The sequence below is a fragment of the Cherax quadricarinatus genome, chromosome 15 (genome assembly GCF_038502225.1).
Source record: "Cherax quadricarinatus isolate ZL_2023a chromosome 15, ASM3850222v1, whole genome shotgun sequence".
NCBI classification, from domain to species: domain Eukaryota; kingdom Metazoa; phylum Arthropoda; class Malacostraca; order Decapoda; family Parastacidae; genus Cherax; species Cherax quadricarinatus.
Window position 1 is genome coordinate 50,292,167 of NC_091306.1, and position 18,645 is coordinate 50,310,811.

Consider the following 18,645-nt stretch of genomic DNA (forward strand, 5'->3'; position numbering starts at 1 on the left):
ACTTTTGTCAATACCTCCCATGTGTGCATTATAGTTCTTGATGACTGTAGGGCAATGGACCTGGCTTCTGTTCTTTGTATCCTTGTTATATCTGTCAAAAAGAGTCACAGGATTAACCTCCTGATCATTTGTCACTAAAGCCACAACTTTGTTGTCCTTCTATCTTACAACAAGGATACCATCATAGGTGCTTTGGAAGTCGCAAGTGCCCCTGGGCACATTGCTCTTTTTCATTTGACAGGAACCAGGTTTGGCTTACCACATCTATTATCACTTACTGTTCCAGTGTATCTGCGGTTATACTTGTCTCTTAGTACCTTAACCAAAGGTAGACTTGAAAAGAAATTGCCAGCATAGATTGCTGATATATTTCTTTGATTGATAGTGGTTGCAAGTACCAGAACAATCTTTGAACTTATTGGCAGTTTTGTTTCTTCCTGTGACAGCTTTATGGGATGGCTGTCAAAAGTTGATTTGCCTCGATACATGAGTATCTTAAATGTTTCCAATATTCTTCAATGGCTGGGTATGAATAAACACCCATAAACAAGAGAATACTAATGAACTTCAAGATTTCTTCAGAATCTGTTGAAAAAGTAGTATATTTTTTTGCTTGGCATACAAATTTGTTTGATATGTTAGGTTGTCAATCATGTCTTCAGTAAAGAAATCGGCAAAATATTCATATGGAGACCCAACTGCAACAGGCTTTTCATGTTGGTATTCAGGCAAAGGGTCATTATGGATGTCACCATGGGTCCAGCTGGGGTTACTGTCAACAGCAAGCTCATCATGAATATCTTCTTCATCAGGCATCTCCTCGATCCTAATACCTGGCTGGTGTTTCTTCCTCCTCATCATCACTTGACACCTCTGCATCCGGTGTCAAGTATTCATCACCACTTTCAAGCAATTCTGGGTCATCTACCTCCAGTTCTGAGTCATTTTCCTCCAAAACGCAGACATATTTTGACTTGGTGTTAGAGGGCTCACCGTAAAACAATTTCTCATTGATCTGGAAGGACAATAAAAACGTTCTGTACACATCCAGACCACTACAAAATTCATATAAGCAACAGAAATATTTTTTATAAATATTTATTTACTGAAATTGAAAACTGGCCCTAAAAGGGCAGATCAACATTTTTTGAGGCCTCTTTTGTTGCACCTTTTTCATTTGCATGGTACACTCATATTATGCTTCACACGGCCTTTATATATATATATATATATATATATATATATATATATATATATTCTTCTTTCATTCAACACACCGGCCGTATCCCACCGAGGCGGGGTGGCCCAAAAGGAAAAACGAAAGTTTCTCCTTTTACATTTAGTAATATATACAGGAGAAGAGGTTACTAGCCCCTTGCTCCCGGCATTTTAGTTGCCTCTTACAACACGCATGGCTTACGGAGGAAGAATTCTGTTCCACTTCCCCATGGAGATAAGAGGAAATAAACAAGAATAAGAACTAGAAAGAAAATAGAAGAAAACCCAGAGGGGTGTGTATATATGTGCTTGTACATGTATGTGTAGTGTGACCTAAGTGTAAGTAGAAGTAGCAAGACGTACCTGAAATCTTGCATGTTCATGAGACAGAAAAAAGGACACCAGCAATCCTACCATCATGTAAAACAATTACAGGCTTTCGTTTTACACTCACTTGGCAGGACGGTAGTACCTCCCTGGGCGGTTGCTGTCTACCAACCTACTACCTATAAAAAGAAAACATAACGTATATTATTTTGTAAAATATTTAGTCAAATCCAAAGACACATAATAATTCTACTTCAATGAGCTGGTAATTTTTTCTCCATAACACCCACAGTGAACTACAAAAGCACATGTATACACAGCCAAATTACAATTACCAGTAGTATTGTGGAGACTTGTTTTTGGTTTAGAAAAACATGTAAGCAGACACTAGGACACATCTACTAGAAAATGTTTTAGTCCTGGGACCTATATATATATATATATATATATATGGTATATATATATATATATATATATATATATATATATATATATATATATATATGTATATATATATATATATACCAAAATATGCCCAAACTATTCATTTACGCACTAGACATAACAATCAGTACTTACCGACATTGTAGAGGATAAAATCCAAAGGTATTTGAGTCTCACTAGATGAAAAAATGTTACTCTCGGTGACGCCAAGCCATGAGTGTTAACATCTTAGTCTCTCAACCAATGGGAAGCGAGAACAGGACTGCACCACTTAGCTGAAGTGACTCAGGGAAGGCTTGTGATTGGTCAGAAATGATGAACGGGAATCTAGATGCGCGGCACGAGCAAGATGACATGCGCAGAAAAGCACATGCTCAGGCCCACAAATTTTACGGCCTGCCCCATAAAGGGATTATTATTAATAACACCATATCTGCAATATTGTGTTTAGGCGGCGAAAAAAATCCATTACACGTCACAGTTCTTTCATGGTTAGGAAATCTTCATGGTGTGTTTGTCATGATATATTATTGCAGTTATTAAAGAATGATCACATTATGAATCAGATTTAACTCATCCTCCGAGGACTATTTTACTCATAATATTCACCTTCATTAAAACTGTAACAAAGGGGGGAGGGGAGAACCAGGGACAAGTAGAAACATATAAGCAGTGAAGTGGTATTTTGAAATTGCCTGCCCACTGTTATCGGTCACATTCCTGGTTAGAGGGAAGATGACTTAGATTGGGCTTATATTTGCAACGAGATGAGTTAGGATTATTGCTCATGTCATGAAAACAGTATATATAATTTCACTTTCTTTTCAAAAGGGCCTTGCTGCCCTCCTCCTTATGTCACTGTGATGGATGAGTGCTTCTACCTGAGTCCTTATCCCCTTCCATGGCAGCTTGCCCGTTACCACTGCCTCAACATGGACGGGGACCTGGCAGTACCCAAGAGTATCTACCTCCTCAAAACTTTCATTCTTGATAAAGCAGGTAAATATTTCATTTGTCTTTATTGTACTTATTTTGAAAGTAGGTTAACTGAATTTAAAACATAGACACTACTATTGATTACACATGTATTCTGTTCTCCATGAAACAAAAATATCTTAAAAGGTAATACAAGTATAAAGAAAACTTTCATTACATATATACTGAGAAGCATTCATATCTCGGTATGTATATATATAGGAGTAATGTCTGTTTGTTGTATCCTGGGTATGTATCAAAACTGTGAGAAGGTGAATGATCGTAATATTTAAATGTTGGCACATTCACTTGTGTGTTTTATATGTAACGCTCACACGTTTTGTATTAGTATTTTGAACGATGATAGTACGATAAGAAGCTTATCGTACTATCATGTATCCTGTTAATATGTTAACCATTTTACATAATAAAGTATAATATATATAATATATATATATATATATATATATATATATATATATATATATATATATATATATATATATATATATATATATATATATATATATTTATTTATTTATTTTTTATTATCACACTGGCCGATTCCCACCAAGGCAGGGTGGCCCGAAAAAGAAAAACTTTCACCATCATTCACTCCATCACTGTCTTGCCAGAAGGGTGCTTTACACTACAGTTTTTAAACTGCAACATTAACACCCCTCCTTCAGAGTGCAGGCACTGTACTTCCCATCTCCAGGACTCAAGTCCGGCCTGCCGGTTTCCCTGAACCCCTTCATAAATGTTACTTTGCTCACACTCCAACAGCACGTCAAGTATTAAAAACCATTTGTCTCCATTCACTCCTATCAAACACGCTCATGCATACCTGCTGGAAGTCCAAGCCCCTCGCACACAAAACCTCCTTTACCCCCTCTCTCCAACCTTTCCTAGGCCGACCCCTACCCCGCCTTCCTTCCACTACAGACTGATACACTCTTGAAGTCATTCTGTTTCGCTCCATTCTCTCTACATGTCCGAACCACCTCAACAACCCTTCCTCAGCCCTCTGGACAACAGTTTTGGTAATCCCGCACCTCCTCCTAACTTCCAAACTACGAATTCTCTGCATTATATTCACACCACACATTGCCCTCAGACATGACATCTCCACTGCCTCCAGCCTTCTCCTCGCTGCAACATTCATCACCCATGCTTCACACCCATATAAGAGCGTTGGTAAAACTATACTCTCATACATTCCCCTCTTTGCCTCCAAGGACAAAGTTCTTTGTCTCCACAGACTCCTAAGTGCACCACTCACTCTTCCCTCATCAATTCTATGATTCACCTCATCTTTCATAGACCCATCTGCTGACACGTCCACTCCCAAATATCTGAATACATTCACCTTCTCCATACTCTCTCCCTCCAATCTGATATTCAATCTTTCATCACCTAATCTTTTTGTTATCCTCATAACCTTACTCTTTCCTGTATTCACCTTTAATTTTCTTCTTTTGCACACCCTACCAAATTCATCCACCAATCTCTGCAACTTCTCTTCAGAATCTCCCAAGAGCACAGTGTCATCAGCAAAGAGCAGCTGTGACAACTCCCACTTTGTGTGTGATTCTTTATCTTTTAACTCCACGCCTCTTGTCAAGACCCTCGCATTTACTTCTCTTACAACCCCATCTATAAATATATTAAACAACCACGGTGACATCACACATCCTTGTCTAAGGCCTACTTTTACTGGGAAATAATTTCCCTCTTTCCTACATACTCTAACTTGAGCCTCACTATCCTCGTAAAAACTCTTCACTGCTTTCAGTAACCTACCTCCTACACTATACACTTGCAACATCTGCCACATTGCCCCCCTATCCACCCTGTCATACGCCTTTTCCAAATCCATAAATGCCACAAAGACCTCTTTAGCCTTATCTAAATACTGTTCACTTATATGTTTCACTGTAAACACCTGATCCACACACCCCCTACCTTTGCTAAAGCCTCCTTGTTCATCTGAAATCCTATTCTCCGTCTTACTCTTAATTCTTTCAATAATAACTCTACCATACACTTTACCAGGTATACTCAGCAGACTTATCCCCCTATAATTTTTGCACTCTCTTTTATCCCCTTTGCCTTTATACAAAGGAACTATGCATGCTCTCTGCCAATCCCTAGGTACCTTACCCTCTTCCATACATTTATTAAATAATTGCACCAACCACTCCAAAACTATATCCCCACCTGCTTTTAACATTTCTATCTTTATCTTTATATATATATTTATGTATATATATATATATATTTATATGTATATATGTATATATATATGAATATATATATATATATTTATATATAGTTGCAGAGATTGGTGGCTGAATTTGGTAGGGTGTGCAAAAGAAGAAAATTGAAAGTGAATACAGGAAAGAGTAAGGTTATGAGGATAACAAAAAGGTTAGGTGATGAAAGATTTAATATCAGATTGGAGGGAGAGAGACTGGAGGAGGTGAATGTATTCAGATATTTGGGAGTGGACGTGTCAGCGGATGGGTCTATGAAAGATGATGTGAATCGTAGAATTGATGAGGGGAAAAGGGTGAGTGGTGCACTTAGGAGCCTGTGGAGACAAAGAACTTTGTCCTTGGAGGCAAAGAGGGGAATGTATGAGAGTATAGTTTTACCAACGCTCTTATATGGGTGTGAAACGTGGGTGATGAATGTTGCAGAGAGGAGAAGGCTGGAGGCAGTGGAGATGTCATGTCTGAGGGCAATGTGTAGTGTGAATATAATGCAGAGAATTCGTAGTTTGGAAATTAGGAGGAGGTGTGGGATTACCAAAACTGTTGTCCAGAGGGCTGAGGAAGGGTTGTTGAGGTGGTTCGGACATGTGGAGAGAATGGAGCGAAACAGAATAACTTCAAGAGTGTATCAGTCTGTAGTGGAAGGAAGGCGGGGTAGGGGTCGGCCTAGGAAAGGATGGAGGGAGGGGGTAAAGGAGGTTTTGTGTGCGAGGGGCTTGGACTTCCAGCAGGCATGCGTGAGCGTGTTTGATAGGAGTGAATGGAGACAAATGGTTTTTAATACTTGACGTGCTGTTGGAGTGTGAGCAAAGTAACATTTATGAAGGGATTCAGGGAAACCGGCAGACCGGACTTGAGTCCTGGAGATGGGAAGTACAGTGCGTGCACTCTGAAGGAGGGGTGTTAATGTTGCAGTTTAAAAACTGTAGTGTAAAGCACCCTTCTGGCAAGACAGTGATGGAGTGAATGATGGTGAAAGTTTTTCTTTTTCGGGCCACCCTGCCTTGGTGGGAATCAGCCAGTGTGATAATAATAAAAAAATAATATATATATATATATATATATATATATATATATATATATATATATATATATATATATATATATATATATATATATTGTGACCATGAACGAGTGGTATTGAATCAACATCAACACTGCGACTAGCCGAGGATTCGAACCCATTTCGTTTTGTCCCTGCCTCGTTTTGAGCGAAAATCCCTTGACTAACCCACTGGACCACACAATCCTACAAGAATCAAGCACCCAGCAGAGCTAGGTGTTTTACCTTGATCCGAGGACATACGGTGGCGTGGGTGCTTCTGAGCTAATTTCATTCAAATCTCCGTTTGGTGTACTAGCCTCCACAAGCAGTATTTGTATTACTGTGGCCACGAACGAGTGGTATTGAATAAATAAAACTGCGACTAGCCCTGATTCTTGTAGGACTGTGTGGTACATTGGGTTAGAGCGTCATGTGATTTTCGCTCACAACGAGGCAGGGCCAAAACGAAATGGGTTGAAATCCTCGGCTAGTTGCATTGTTGTTATTGATTCAACACCACTCGTTCTTGGTCATAATAATATCAACACTGCTTGTTGGGCTAGTATACCAAACGGGGATTAGAATGAAATTAGCTCAGAGGCACCCACACCACCGAATGTCCTCGGATCAAGGTAAAACACCTAGCTCTGCTAGGTGCTTGATTCTTGTAGGATTGTCTGGTCGAGTGGGTTAGAGCGTCATGCGATTTTCATTCATCACGAGGCAAACGATGAAATATATTTTTTTTTCGTTATGTTCAGAATGATTTTTGCGACATTATTTCCTACACAAATTTTTTGCTTGCCTTATTTGGCAAAAACAGCGTTGTTATTTAAGACAAAATCGCAAGTTTTGCCTATTCGGCACAATCTATATATATATATATATATATATATATATATATATATATATATATATATATATATATATATATATATATATATATATACACAAGTAGATAGTTATGAAGAGAATGGCTTCAGTAAATATGAGAGAAGTGAATGCTTTTAATTTAAAGAAGATAAGGTAAAATATAATAAAGTGTTGGGAGAATGATGAGCTACAAAGAGTTCCAGTATTGAGGAGGAGGTTCTTGTTTAACTGTTTCATCTCCATGGGGAAGTGGAGAAAAATAATTACTCCGTAAGCCATGCTTGTTGTAAGAGGCAACTAAAATGCCAGGAACAATTGGCTAATAAGTCCTCTTCAATAAATTACTATAATAATAATAAAAAATATAAAAGCTGGGATGATTGAATTGCGTGGATGTAGTGAAGATGATAAGAAAGAGATGATTGCCAGTGTTATGAATGGAAAGAAGTTCGGTGGCCTAGCTCTAAGCGAAATAGGGGAGTTTCAGTGAGAAAAAAATAAATGAGATTAAATGAGAAGTATCTGAGAAAGTTAGAGCTAAGGAAGGTGTAGCAATAATGTTGAAAGATCAGTGTTGGAAGGAGAGGAGGGATTAAAATAAGTGTTGAATGCAAAAAGTGGGTTATAATAAGTGTTTATGCAGAGGAGAGAGATTTTTAGAATGTTGAGTATTTAGGGAATTTTGAACCAAGTGAAAGAGTAATTCTGGTAGCGGACCTACATGCAAAAGTGGGAGAAATGGTTACAGAGGGCGTGGAACGTAACTTTGGGATGCCAGGGATAAATGATAATGGGGAGCTTTTGACCGAACTTTGTATAGAAAGAGGTTTGGTAGTACGTAATACATATTTTATGAAAAATAAAAAGATCAATAAGCATACAAGATATGATGTGAGGCATAAGGACAGTAATTTGTTGGACTCTGTATTGGTAAATAAAAGACTGTTGGGTAGGCTTCAGGATGTGCATGTTTATAGAGGTGCCACAGATATATCAGGTTATTTTTTAGTCGTAGCTACACTGAGAGTAAAAGGTATATGGGATATAAGAAGAACTGCATCAGCAAGTAAGAGAGAGTTGAAAGTTTAAAGACCAAAGTAGGAGGCAGTTAGGGTAAGATAAAAGCAACTATCGATAGAAAAATAGGCTAGTGGGAGTATAGGCAATGAGGCTGACGATGTAAGGGGTAGAATTAAAAATGGAGTGTTAGAGTGGTCTGCAGAAGTATGTGGCTATAAGAAAGTGGTGGCAGGAGGGAAGAAGAGTGATTGGTGGAATCATGAAGTAAAGAGAGTAGTAAGAGAACAAAAGTTAGTAAATGAAAGGTTTTTATAAAGTGAAAGTGATATAAGATGGATTAAGTATATGCAGAAAAAAAGGAGGTTAAGAGATAGATGTAGAAATGTAAAAGAGCAAATGAGAGAGTGGGTGAGAAGCTGTCAACAAATTTTGCTAAGAATCAGGAAAAAATTGAATTGAGATAAATAAGTTGAGAAATCCTAGGGAACGAATAGATTTGAAAGTTAAAATAGGGAAGGAGAGTTATTAGATGGAGAGTTGGAGGCATCATGATTTTGGAGAGAATATTTTGAGGAACTGTTAAATGTTGATGAAGATAGGGAAGCTGTGATTTCGTGCATTGGCCAGAGAGGTATAAGATCTTGTAGGAGTGAGGGAGAGCCAGAAGTCTGTGTGAGAGAGGTGCATGAGGCTGTGGGTAGAATGAAAGGGGGTTAAAGCAGTTGGGATTGATGGTATTTAAGACAGAAATGTTAAAAGTAGGTGGGGGATGTAATCTGGAATGATTTGGACTTTTATTTAATAAACGTATGAAAAAGGGGAAGGTACTTAAGGATTGGCAGAGAGCATGCATAATGCCTTGGTATAAAGGCAAAAGGGACAAAAGAAAGTGTAAAAATTATAAGGAAGCCTGTTGAGTATACCCGGTAAGGTGTATGGTAGAATTATAATTAAAAGAATTAGAGCACGACAGAGAACCGGATCTCAGATGAACAAGGATAGTTCTGGAAGGGTAGAGATGTGTACACCAAATGTTTACAGTAATCATTGAGTTTTTTTTTTTTTTTTTTTGCATTTGGAAAACGTATATGATAGTGTGGTTAGAGGAGCAATATTATTATTTTTATTATTATTAATTACTATTATTATTATTATTATTATTATTATTATTATTATTATTATTATTAACACATCGGCAGTTTCCCACACAGGCAAGGCGTCCCAAAATAGAAGAAACTCTTTCATCATCACTCAATCCATCAATGTCTTGCAAGAGTTATGCTTAAACCACAGTTCAAAAACTAGGACATATCTTCACCCCTCCCTCTGAGCGCAGGCACTTTACTTCCCATCTCCAGGACTCAAGTTCGGCTAACTGGTTTCCCTGAATCCTTTCATGTTACTTTTGTCACACTCCAACAGCACCTCATGTCATAAAAACGTTTTGCCTCCACTTGCTTCTGTCTAAAGAGCTCTTGTTCCTTTGTAAGTCTAAGCCTCTCATATACAAAATTTCCTTTACCCTTTCGCTCCAACTTTCGTAGGATGACTCCTACCCTACCTTCCCTCTGCTACAAATTCATACACCCTCCAAGTCATTCTTGTTTCTTCCAACCTCTCTAAATGTCCGAAACACCTCAATAACCATTCCTCAGCCCTCTGGATAATACTTTTAGAAACCTTGTACCTTTTTTAATCTCCAAGTTACGGATTTTCTGCATAATATTCACACCACACATTGGCCTCAGACACATCTCCACTGCCTCCAGCCTTTTCCTTGTTACAACATTCACCACCCATGCTTCACACCAATTTAAGATCGTTGTTACCACTATACTTTCTTACATTTCCCTCTTTGCTTTCATGGATAACGTTCTTTGTCTACAAAGACTCCTCTGTGCACAATTCACTTTCTTCCTCATCAATTTTATAGTTCGCCTCGTCTTTCATAGACCCATCTGCTGATAAGTCCACTACCAAATGTCTGAATATAGTCACTTCCTCCACACTTCCTCTCTCCAATCTTATATTCAGTATTTTTCCTATATTTTTGTATCTTCATTACCTTCGTTTTCCCTGTGTTTACTTCGAATTTCCCTATTTTACATACCCTCCCAAACTCGTCTATTAGCCTCTGCAACTTCTCTACACTTTTATTTTGGAAGATTCTGAAATCAGCAAAGAACACCTATGACAACTCGCACTTTGGGTTCTGTACTTTATATTTTAATCCCTCACCTCTTGCTATCACCCGAATATTCACTTCTCTTACAACTCCATCTGTGAATATATTGAATAGCCACAGTGACATCACGCATCCCTATTTAAGGCTTACTTTTTCTGAGAAAAATTCTCCCTGTCTCTACATACTCTAACATGAGCCTCACTATCCCCGTAAAAACTCAGCTGCTTTCAGTAACCTACAACCTAACAATACACTTGCAACATCTGCCACATTGCTTCCCTATCCACCCTATCATATGCCTTTTCCAGTTCCCTAAATACTAAGAAAACCTCTTTACCCTTATCTGAGAACAATAATACGAAAAGAACTTCAATTGAACTTTATTGACTTAAGACTTAGGGAGACTGACACAAGTCAGTCCATCTATCATTCCATCATGCACGAGGAGCCACATGTCTATGGTGCATCCAACAAAATAAGCAGACTCATGGATGTCACTACTGCCCGGCTCCGGATGGGTTACAAGTATCTATGGCAGGTTAAATCACCACCACCAGATGTAGACCAAACGAAATGTAAACTTTGCCAGATGGACTATTGTCACACCCTGCGTCATTATGTACTGGAGTGCGATCAAATTAATGAATTTAGAGACAACTCGCTCAGAAATGTTCAAGAAATGACAAAGTATTTTATCCACAGTGGTATATTAAAAACCATTCTGGAGAAATACCCTGACTTTGCTAGCTGTAAATAAAGCATTACCACATGTGTGTACTCACCTATTTGTACTCACCTATTTGTGGTTGCAGGGGTCGAGTCCTAGCTCCTGGCCCCGCCTCTTCACCTGTTGCTACTAGGCCCTCTCTCTCCCCGCTCCATGAGCTTTATCAAACTTCGTCTTAAAACTGTGTATGGTTCCTGCCTCCACTACGTGTGTGTGTGTGTGTGTGTGTGTGTGTGTGTGTGTGTGTGTGTGTGTGTGTGTGTGTGTGTGTGTGTGTGTGTGTGTGTGTGTGTGTGTGTGTGAGGGTGTGTGTGTGTGTGTGTGTGTGTGGTGTGCGCGTGCGTGCTTGTGTGTATACATATATTTGTACGCTCGTGTGCATGTGTCTGTGCGTGCGCCCTCGTGTGTGTATGTGTGTGCGCGCGCGCTCGTGTGGGTGTATGACCCACTTAATATTTGTATTTATAACTCATTACAATGGTGACCAGGTGTGGACGTATCAGTGGCTCATTACTTTGTAATTTGTTCATGACTGTAACCATGTATAGGAGTGAGGTTGATTCATTACCATTGTAACTTTCCATGACTGTGACCAGATCTACCTGGAGTTCATTACCTTTGTAACTTTTTCAGTTATCATAACTTCGGGGTCCAGTCCCTGGACCCATTATGTACCTCTGTAATCTTTTGACTACCGCCCACAGAATGGGTATGGGGTGCATAATAAAGATATTAAACTAACTAACAACTAACCCTTATCTAAATAATGGTCACTTGTATGATTCACTGTAAACACTTGTTCTAAACATCCCCCCTACCCTTCCTAAAGCTTCCTTGTTCATCTGCGATTCTCATCTCCGTCATACTCTTAAATCTTTCAATGATAACTCTACCATATACCTTACGAGGTTTACTCAACATGTTCATTCCCTATAATTTGTACACTTTTTTTTGTCTCCCTTGCCAGTATAAGAACGAATTATACATGCTCTCTGCCAGTCCCTAGGTATCTTCCCCTCTTTCATACATTTATTAAATAAAAGCACCAACCATTTCAAAATCATATCCTCACCAGCTTTAAACATTTACTCACATCTGGCTCATTGTCACTCCTGCAAGATGTTATACCTCTCCTTTGCTCTCGTTTTATATTCCTTCACCAGTCTCTTAACCTCTGTTTTTTTTATCTCCACATACTCCACCCTTATTATAACATTTATACTTTGTAAAAACCCCTCATATGCTAACGTTTTGTGTCTTACTACTCTATCTTTACCTCATTATCCCACCAATCGCTCCTCTTCCTCCCCCTTGCAAACACCTTACTATACAGTAAACCGTCAATTAAGACGATAGTTGGGTTCCTGAAAATGCAGTGTTGGACGAATCCGTGTTAAAGGAACTTTAGAACTTATGGGGAAAAATAGGGTTACGTTCCTGTGACCCCTAAAAAGCCAAACAACTGTTTTTTGAGGTATCCAAATCATACGAAAATTAAAATAATGCAATTGTTGTTCATTGTCGTTAAGTATGTTTTTTTTTCTGTTGTTCAAAGCTACAAACGAAACAAAAATAATATTTCTTAACTTAAATTGTTCTTGCTGGTGTTCGTCGATGATTGTGAAGGAGGGAGTGGAGAGGCATGCTGAAGCCCATCTGGGCTGAGGTGAATAGTAGTCCAGTCAGTAAGTCAGTCCAGTCAAGTGAGTCAGTCAGTACAGTAATTCAATTCAGCAGGTCACTCATTCAAGTTAGTAGGTCACTCATTCAAGTTAGTCAGTCAGGTCATTCAAGTCAGTCAAGTCATTCATTAAATCACTAAGTCAGTAAAGTCTTTCAGTAAATAAGTCAAGTTCGTCAATCAAGTTAGTAAAGCAGTCAAGTCAGTAGGTTAGTCAGTCAAGTAAGTCATTTAGTAAGTCAGAAAAGTCAGTAGATCAGTCAAGTCAGTAAATCAGTAAAGTCAGTAGGTCAGTCAGTATTTCAGTAAATCAGGTGTCATTCAATAAATCAAGTCAGTAGGTCAGCAAGTCATTCATTCAGTAAATCAGTCAGATTAGTAAATCAGGTCAGTTAGTAAGTCAGTTATTCAGTGAATCAGCCAAGTCATTCAGAAATTCAGGTCAGTCAGCAAATCAGTCAGTAAATCAGTCAAGTTATTCGGTAAATCAATTAAGTCAGTAGGTAAGTCAAGTCAGTAAATCAAACGACAGCTCGAGTTATACATTGCACAAGCCCATATATATTTGCTTCACTACTTTTAATCATACGAATCGACGTTTCATTGAGGCCATAAGATCTCGCCATCTCCACCACACAGCAACCTCATTGAAGCTGATCTAATATCTCGATTTTCGTCATAATTCCAAGAATCGAACATTTTTTTTAATTTGTGTTGCACCTTCCTGCATGCATCCTGTGTGACATGGTTCCTTGGCAGATGCAATGTATGGTAATGAACAGACCACAACGTGATTCACAAACAATGCTGGATAACGCACTGGACGCGTTTATACCGAGCACTGGTACGCAGGTGGCATAGTAGGAAACTAGGGCCTCACCCGTAAAAGACAATGGCTTGAACCACAGGCAGACTACCAAGTGCAAACTACACAGAGAGGAAGATTCCGATCAGTTTGCGGTGCTGAAATTTTTTCCTTACCGAGAAGCTAAACCATTTCAATTGAATTTTACGAAGTGTAAAACGAAAATACTCCGCAATTTGACAATAGTGTAATAGCAAAAACGTTTTAAAGGAAACCATTTTAATTGACAGTCTACTGTATATACAAACATCTCGAGAACATTCTAACAGCCTCGTTGCCTATACTCTCACTAACCCATCAGTCTACCAATAGTTGCTGATGTACTATAATTGCCTCCTCCTTTAGTCTGTAAACTTTCACCCCCTCTCTTACTTTCTGATTATATATATATATATATATATATATATATATATATATATATATATATATATATATATATATATATATATATATATATATATATATATACATATATATATATATATATATATATATATATATATATATACACCACTACAGTTATAAAACTGCAACACTAACACGCCTCCTTCAGAGTACAGACACTGTACTTCCCATCTCCAGGACTCAAATCCGGCCTGCCGGTTTCCATGAATCCCTTCGTAAATGTTACTCTGCTCACACTCTAGCATTACGTCAAGTATTAAAAATCATTTGTCTCCATTTACTCCTATCAAACACGCTCACGAATGCTTGCTGGAAGTCCAAGCCCCTCGCACACAAAACCTACTTTACCCCCTCCCTCCAACCTTTCCTAGGCCGACCCCTACCCCGCCTTCCTTCCACTACAGACTGATACACTCTTGAAGTTATTCTGTTTCGCTCCATTCTCTCTACATGTCCGAACCACCTTAACAACCCTTCCTCAGCCCTCTGGACAACAGTTTTGGTAATCCCGCACCTCCTCCTAACTTCCAAACTACGAATTCTCTGCATTATATTCACACCACACATTGCTCTCAGACATGACATCTCCACTGCCTCCAGCCTTCTCCTCGCTGCAACATTCATCACCCATGCTTCACACCCATATAAGAGCGTTGATAAAACTATTCTCTCATACATTCCCCTCTTTGCTTCCAAGGACAAAGTTCTTTATCTCCACAGACTCCTAAGTACACCACTCACCCTTTAACCCTCATCAGTTTTATAATTCACCTCATCTTTCATAGACATGTCCACTCCCAAATATCTGAATATATTCACCTCCTCCATACTCTCTCCCTCCATTCTGATATCCAATCTTTCGTCAACTAATCTTTTTGCTATCCACATAACCTTACTCTTTCCTATATTCACTTTCAGTTTTCTTCTTTTACACACCCTACTAAATTCATCCACCAACCTCTGCAACTTCTCTTCATAATCTCCCAAGAGCACAATGTCATCAACAAAAAAGCATCTCCCCATTTGTGTTAGATTTTTTATCTTTTAACTCCACGCTTCTTGCCAAGACCCTCGCATTCACTTCTCTTACAACCCCATCTATAAATATATTTAACAACCACGGTGACATCACACATCCTTGTCTAAGGCCTTCTTATACTAGGAAATAATCTCCCTCTTTCCTACATACTCTAACTTGAGCCTCACTATCCTCGTAAAAACTCTTCACTGCTTTCAGTAACCTACCTCCTATAAAAACTCTTCACTGCTTTCAGTAACCTACCTCCTATACCATACACCTGCAGCATCTGCTACATTGCCCCCTCTATCCAACCTGTCATATGCCTTTTCCAAATCCATAAATGCAACAAAAACCTGTTTAGCCTTATCTAAATACTGTTCACCTATATGTTTCACTGTAAACACTTGGTCTACACACCCCCTACCTTTCCTTTAGGCTCCTTGTTCATCTGCTATCCTACTCTCCGTCTCACTCTTAATTATTTTAATTATAACTCTACCATACACTTTACCAGGTATACTCAACACACTTATCCCCCTATAATTTTTACACTCTCACTTTTGTCTCATTTGCCTTTATACAAAGGAGCTTTGCATGCTCTTTGCCAATCCCTAGGTACCTTACCTTCTTCCATACATTTATTAAATAATAGCACCAACCACTCCAAAACTATATCCTCACTTGCTTTTAACATTTCTATCTTTATCCCATCAGTCCCAGCTGCCTTACCCCCTTTCATTCTACCCATTGCCTCACGAACTTACCCCACACTCACAACTGGCTCTTCCTCACTCCTACGAGACGTTATTCCTCCTTGCCCTATACACGAAATCACAGCTTCCCTATCTTCATCAACATTTAACAATTCCTCAAAATATCACCTCCATCTTCCCGATACCTCTCCTATTTTTAACTGACAAATCCATTTGTTCCCTTGGCTTCCTCAAATTGTTAATCTCACTCCAAAACTTTTTCTTATTTTCAACAAAATTGGTTGATAACATCTCACCCACTCTCTCATTTGCTCTCTTTTTACATTGCTTCACCACTCTCTTAACCTCTCTTTTTCTCTCCATATACTCTTCCCTCCTTGCTTTACTTCTACTTTGTAAAAACCTCTCATATGCTAACTTTTTCTCCCTTACTACTCTCTTTACATCATCATTCCACCAATTGCACTTTTTCTCTCCCACACCCACTTTCCTGTAACCACAAACTTCTGCTGAACACTTTAACATAACATTTTTAAACCTACCCCATACATCTTCCGCCCCATTGCCTATACTCTCACTAGCCCATCTATCCTCCAGTAGTTGTTTATATCTTACCTTAGCTGCCTCCTCTTTTAGTTTATAAACCTTCACCTCTCTTACTTCATGCTTCTATTTTCCTTGTATCCCATCTACCTTTTACTCTCACTTAGCTACAACTAGAAAGTGATCTGATATATCTGTGGCCCCTCTATAAACATGTACATCCTGAAGTCTACTCAACAGTCTTTTATCTACTAATACATAATCCAACAAACTACTGTCATATCGCCCTACATCATATCTTGTATACTTATTTATCCTCTTTTTCTTAAAATATGTATAACCTATAACTAAACCTCTTTCTATACAAAGTTCAAAGGGGTCCCATTATCATTTACGCCTGGCACCCCAAATTTACCTACCACACTCTCTCTAAATGTTTTTCCTTCTTTAGCATTTAGGTCCTCTACCACAATTACTCTTTCACTTGGTTCAAAGGTTCCTATACATTCCCAAAATCTTTCTCTCTCTCCTCTACACTCCTCTCTTCTCCAGGTGCATAAACGCTTATTATGACCCACTTTTCGTATCCAAACCTTATTTTAATCCACATAATCCTTGAATTTACACATTTATGTTCCCTCTTTTCCTTCCATAACTGATCCTTCAACATTATTCCTACCCCTTCCTAAACTCTAACTCTCTCAGATACTCTTGACTTTCTCCCATTTATATCTCCCCACCGAAACTCCCCTACCCCCTTCAGCTTTGCTTTGCTTTGCTTAGGGCCACGACAACCAACTTCTTTTCATTCATAACATCAGCAATCATCTCTTTCTTATCAACCACACTACATCCACGCACTTTCAAGCATCCCAGTTTTATAAAGTTTTTCTTCTTCTCTTTTTTTAGTTCTTTGATAAAGTGAGAAGTCACGAAAGCGCTTTTAATTTCGCTATTTTTTCATAGTGTTTGCTTTGCATATTGCGATATCACCTGTTTACTGTGATCTTTTTGGAGATATATATATATATATATATATATATATATATATATATATATATATATATATATATATATATATATATATATATATATATATATGTCGTGCCGAATAGGCAGAACTTGCGATCTTGGCTTAAATAGCAAAGCTCATCTTGCCATATAGGACAAGTGAAAATTTGTGTATGCAATAATTTCGCCAAAATCATTCTGAACCTAACGAAAAAAAATATATTTTACTGTGTTTGTTTAGTATTAAATTATTGTACACAAATCTAAAATATATTTAGTTGGGTTAGGCTAAAATAAATTGTTCTTGTTATAATAAGGTTAGGTAAGTTTTCTAAGAGTCTTTTGGTGCAAAATTATAATTTTTTACATTAACATTAATGAAAAAATATATCTTTATACGTATAAGAGAAAATTTCAGAAAGGACTTAATTTTAAATGAGTTCTTGCTAACTGACCAGTTTTACATATTCGGCACGACATATATATATAGATATATATATATATATATATATATATATATATATATATATATATATATATATACACACACAAAGATATGTGCCCCTACATGCACGTGGAGGAAGACCCATGTTGTACGATGCAAATCATAACTCAATAGCTTTATTGGCTCTGAAATTCAAAATAAGTTTAAATTTCTTGTTATCAACGTTTTACTTTGCATTACTAATATGAAAAACATATTCAGGTTCTTTGAATGTGTTCGTGGGCGGAAATAATACAGGAAATGGGAAATGGATGTGGTTGGACGGAAGACCAGTAGACGAAAACCACTGGTCCCCTGGACTACTAGAAGACCTTCCTAAAAACGTACATTGCCTGGAAATGAGGACAGAGATGCACCCACCCCTGAGTGTTGGCTCCTGTACCTCATCTCGGAGGTTCGTCTGTCAATATCATTCAGCCAATTCTACAGTGTAATGGGCATATTCTCTAAAAGAATTTATTGAATTGTAACAGATTTATAGTACTTAAAATATATTTTCATTTAATAGGACTTCTTATACAATATGAAAAGATAAAAAAAAAATAAAAAAAAAATAAAAGAAATTAAGTAGACTACAGTAGACCTAATAGGTGAGGGTCAACTTTATCATGTGTCTCTCTGCAGTATATAATATCATTTTAACGAATAAGGGAAGCAGAGGAGAAATAAAATAAAAGAGACTGAAACATAAGAATAAATTAAAAAAAAATGATCAAGTGCAAGAAACAATATAACTGTTTGAATGTGCATAACACAAGTATTTTGCAATAACTGAGGTGTTAGTTAATAAAAGATGTGCTACTATGACTTC

At 37.9% G+C, this 18,645-nt stretch overlaps 1 protein-coding gene across 1 annotated transcript in view; it reads left to right on the top strand.

The window, feature by feature from the left end:
- LOC128703331 (C-type lectin domain family 17, member A) overlaps window positions 1-18,393 on the top strand; it is a 31,305-nt gene extending 12,912 nt beyond the window's left edge. The window contains exons 3-4 of the mRNA XM_053797958.2: window positions 2,821-2,988; window positions 18,036-18,393. Coding sequence (XP_053653933.2) covers window positions 2,821-2,988; window positions 18,036-18,268 — 401 coding nt within the window. The 3' untranslated portion in view covers window positions 18,269-18,393. The remainder of the gene's footprint in view (window positions 1-2,820; window positions 2,989-18,035) is intronic.
- The last annotated feature ends 252 nt before the right edge of the window (window positions 18,394-18,645 follow it).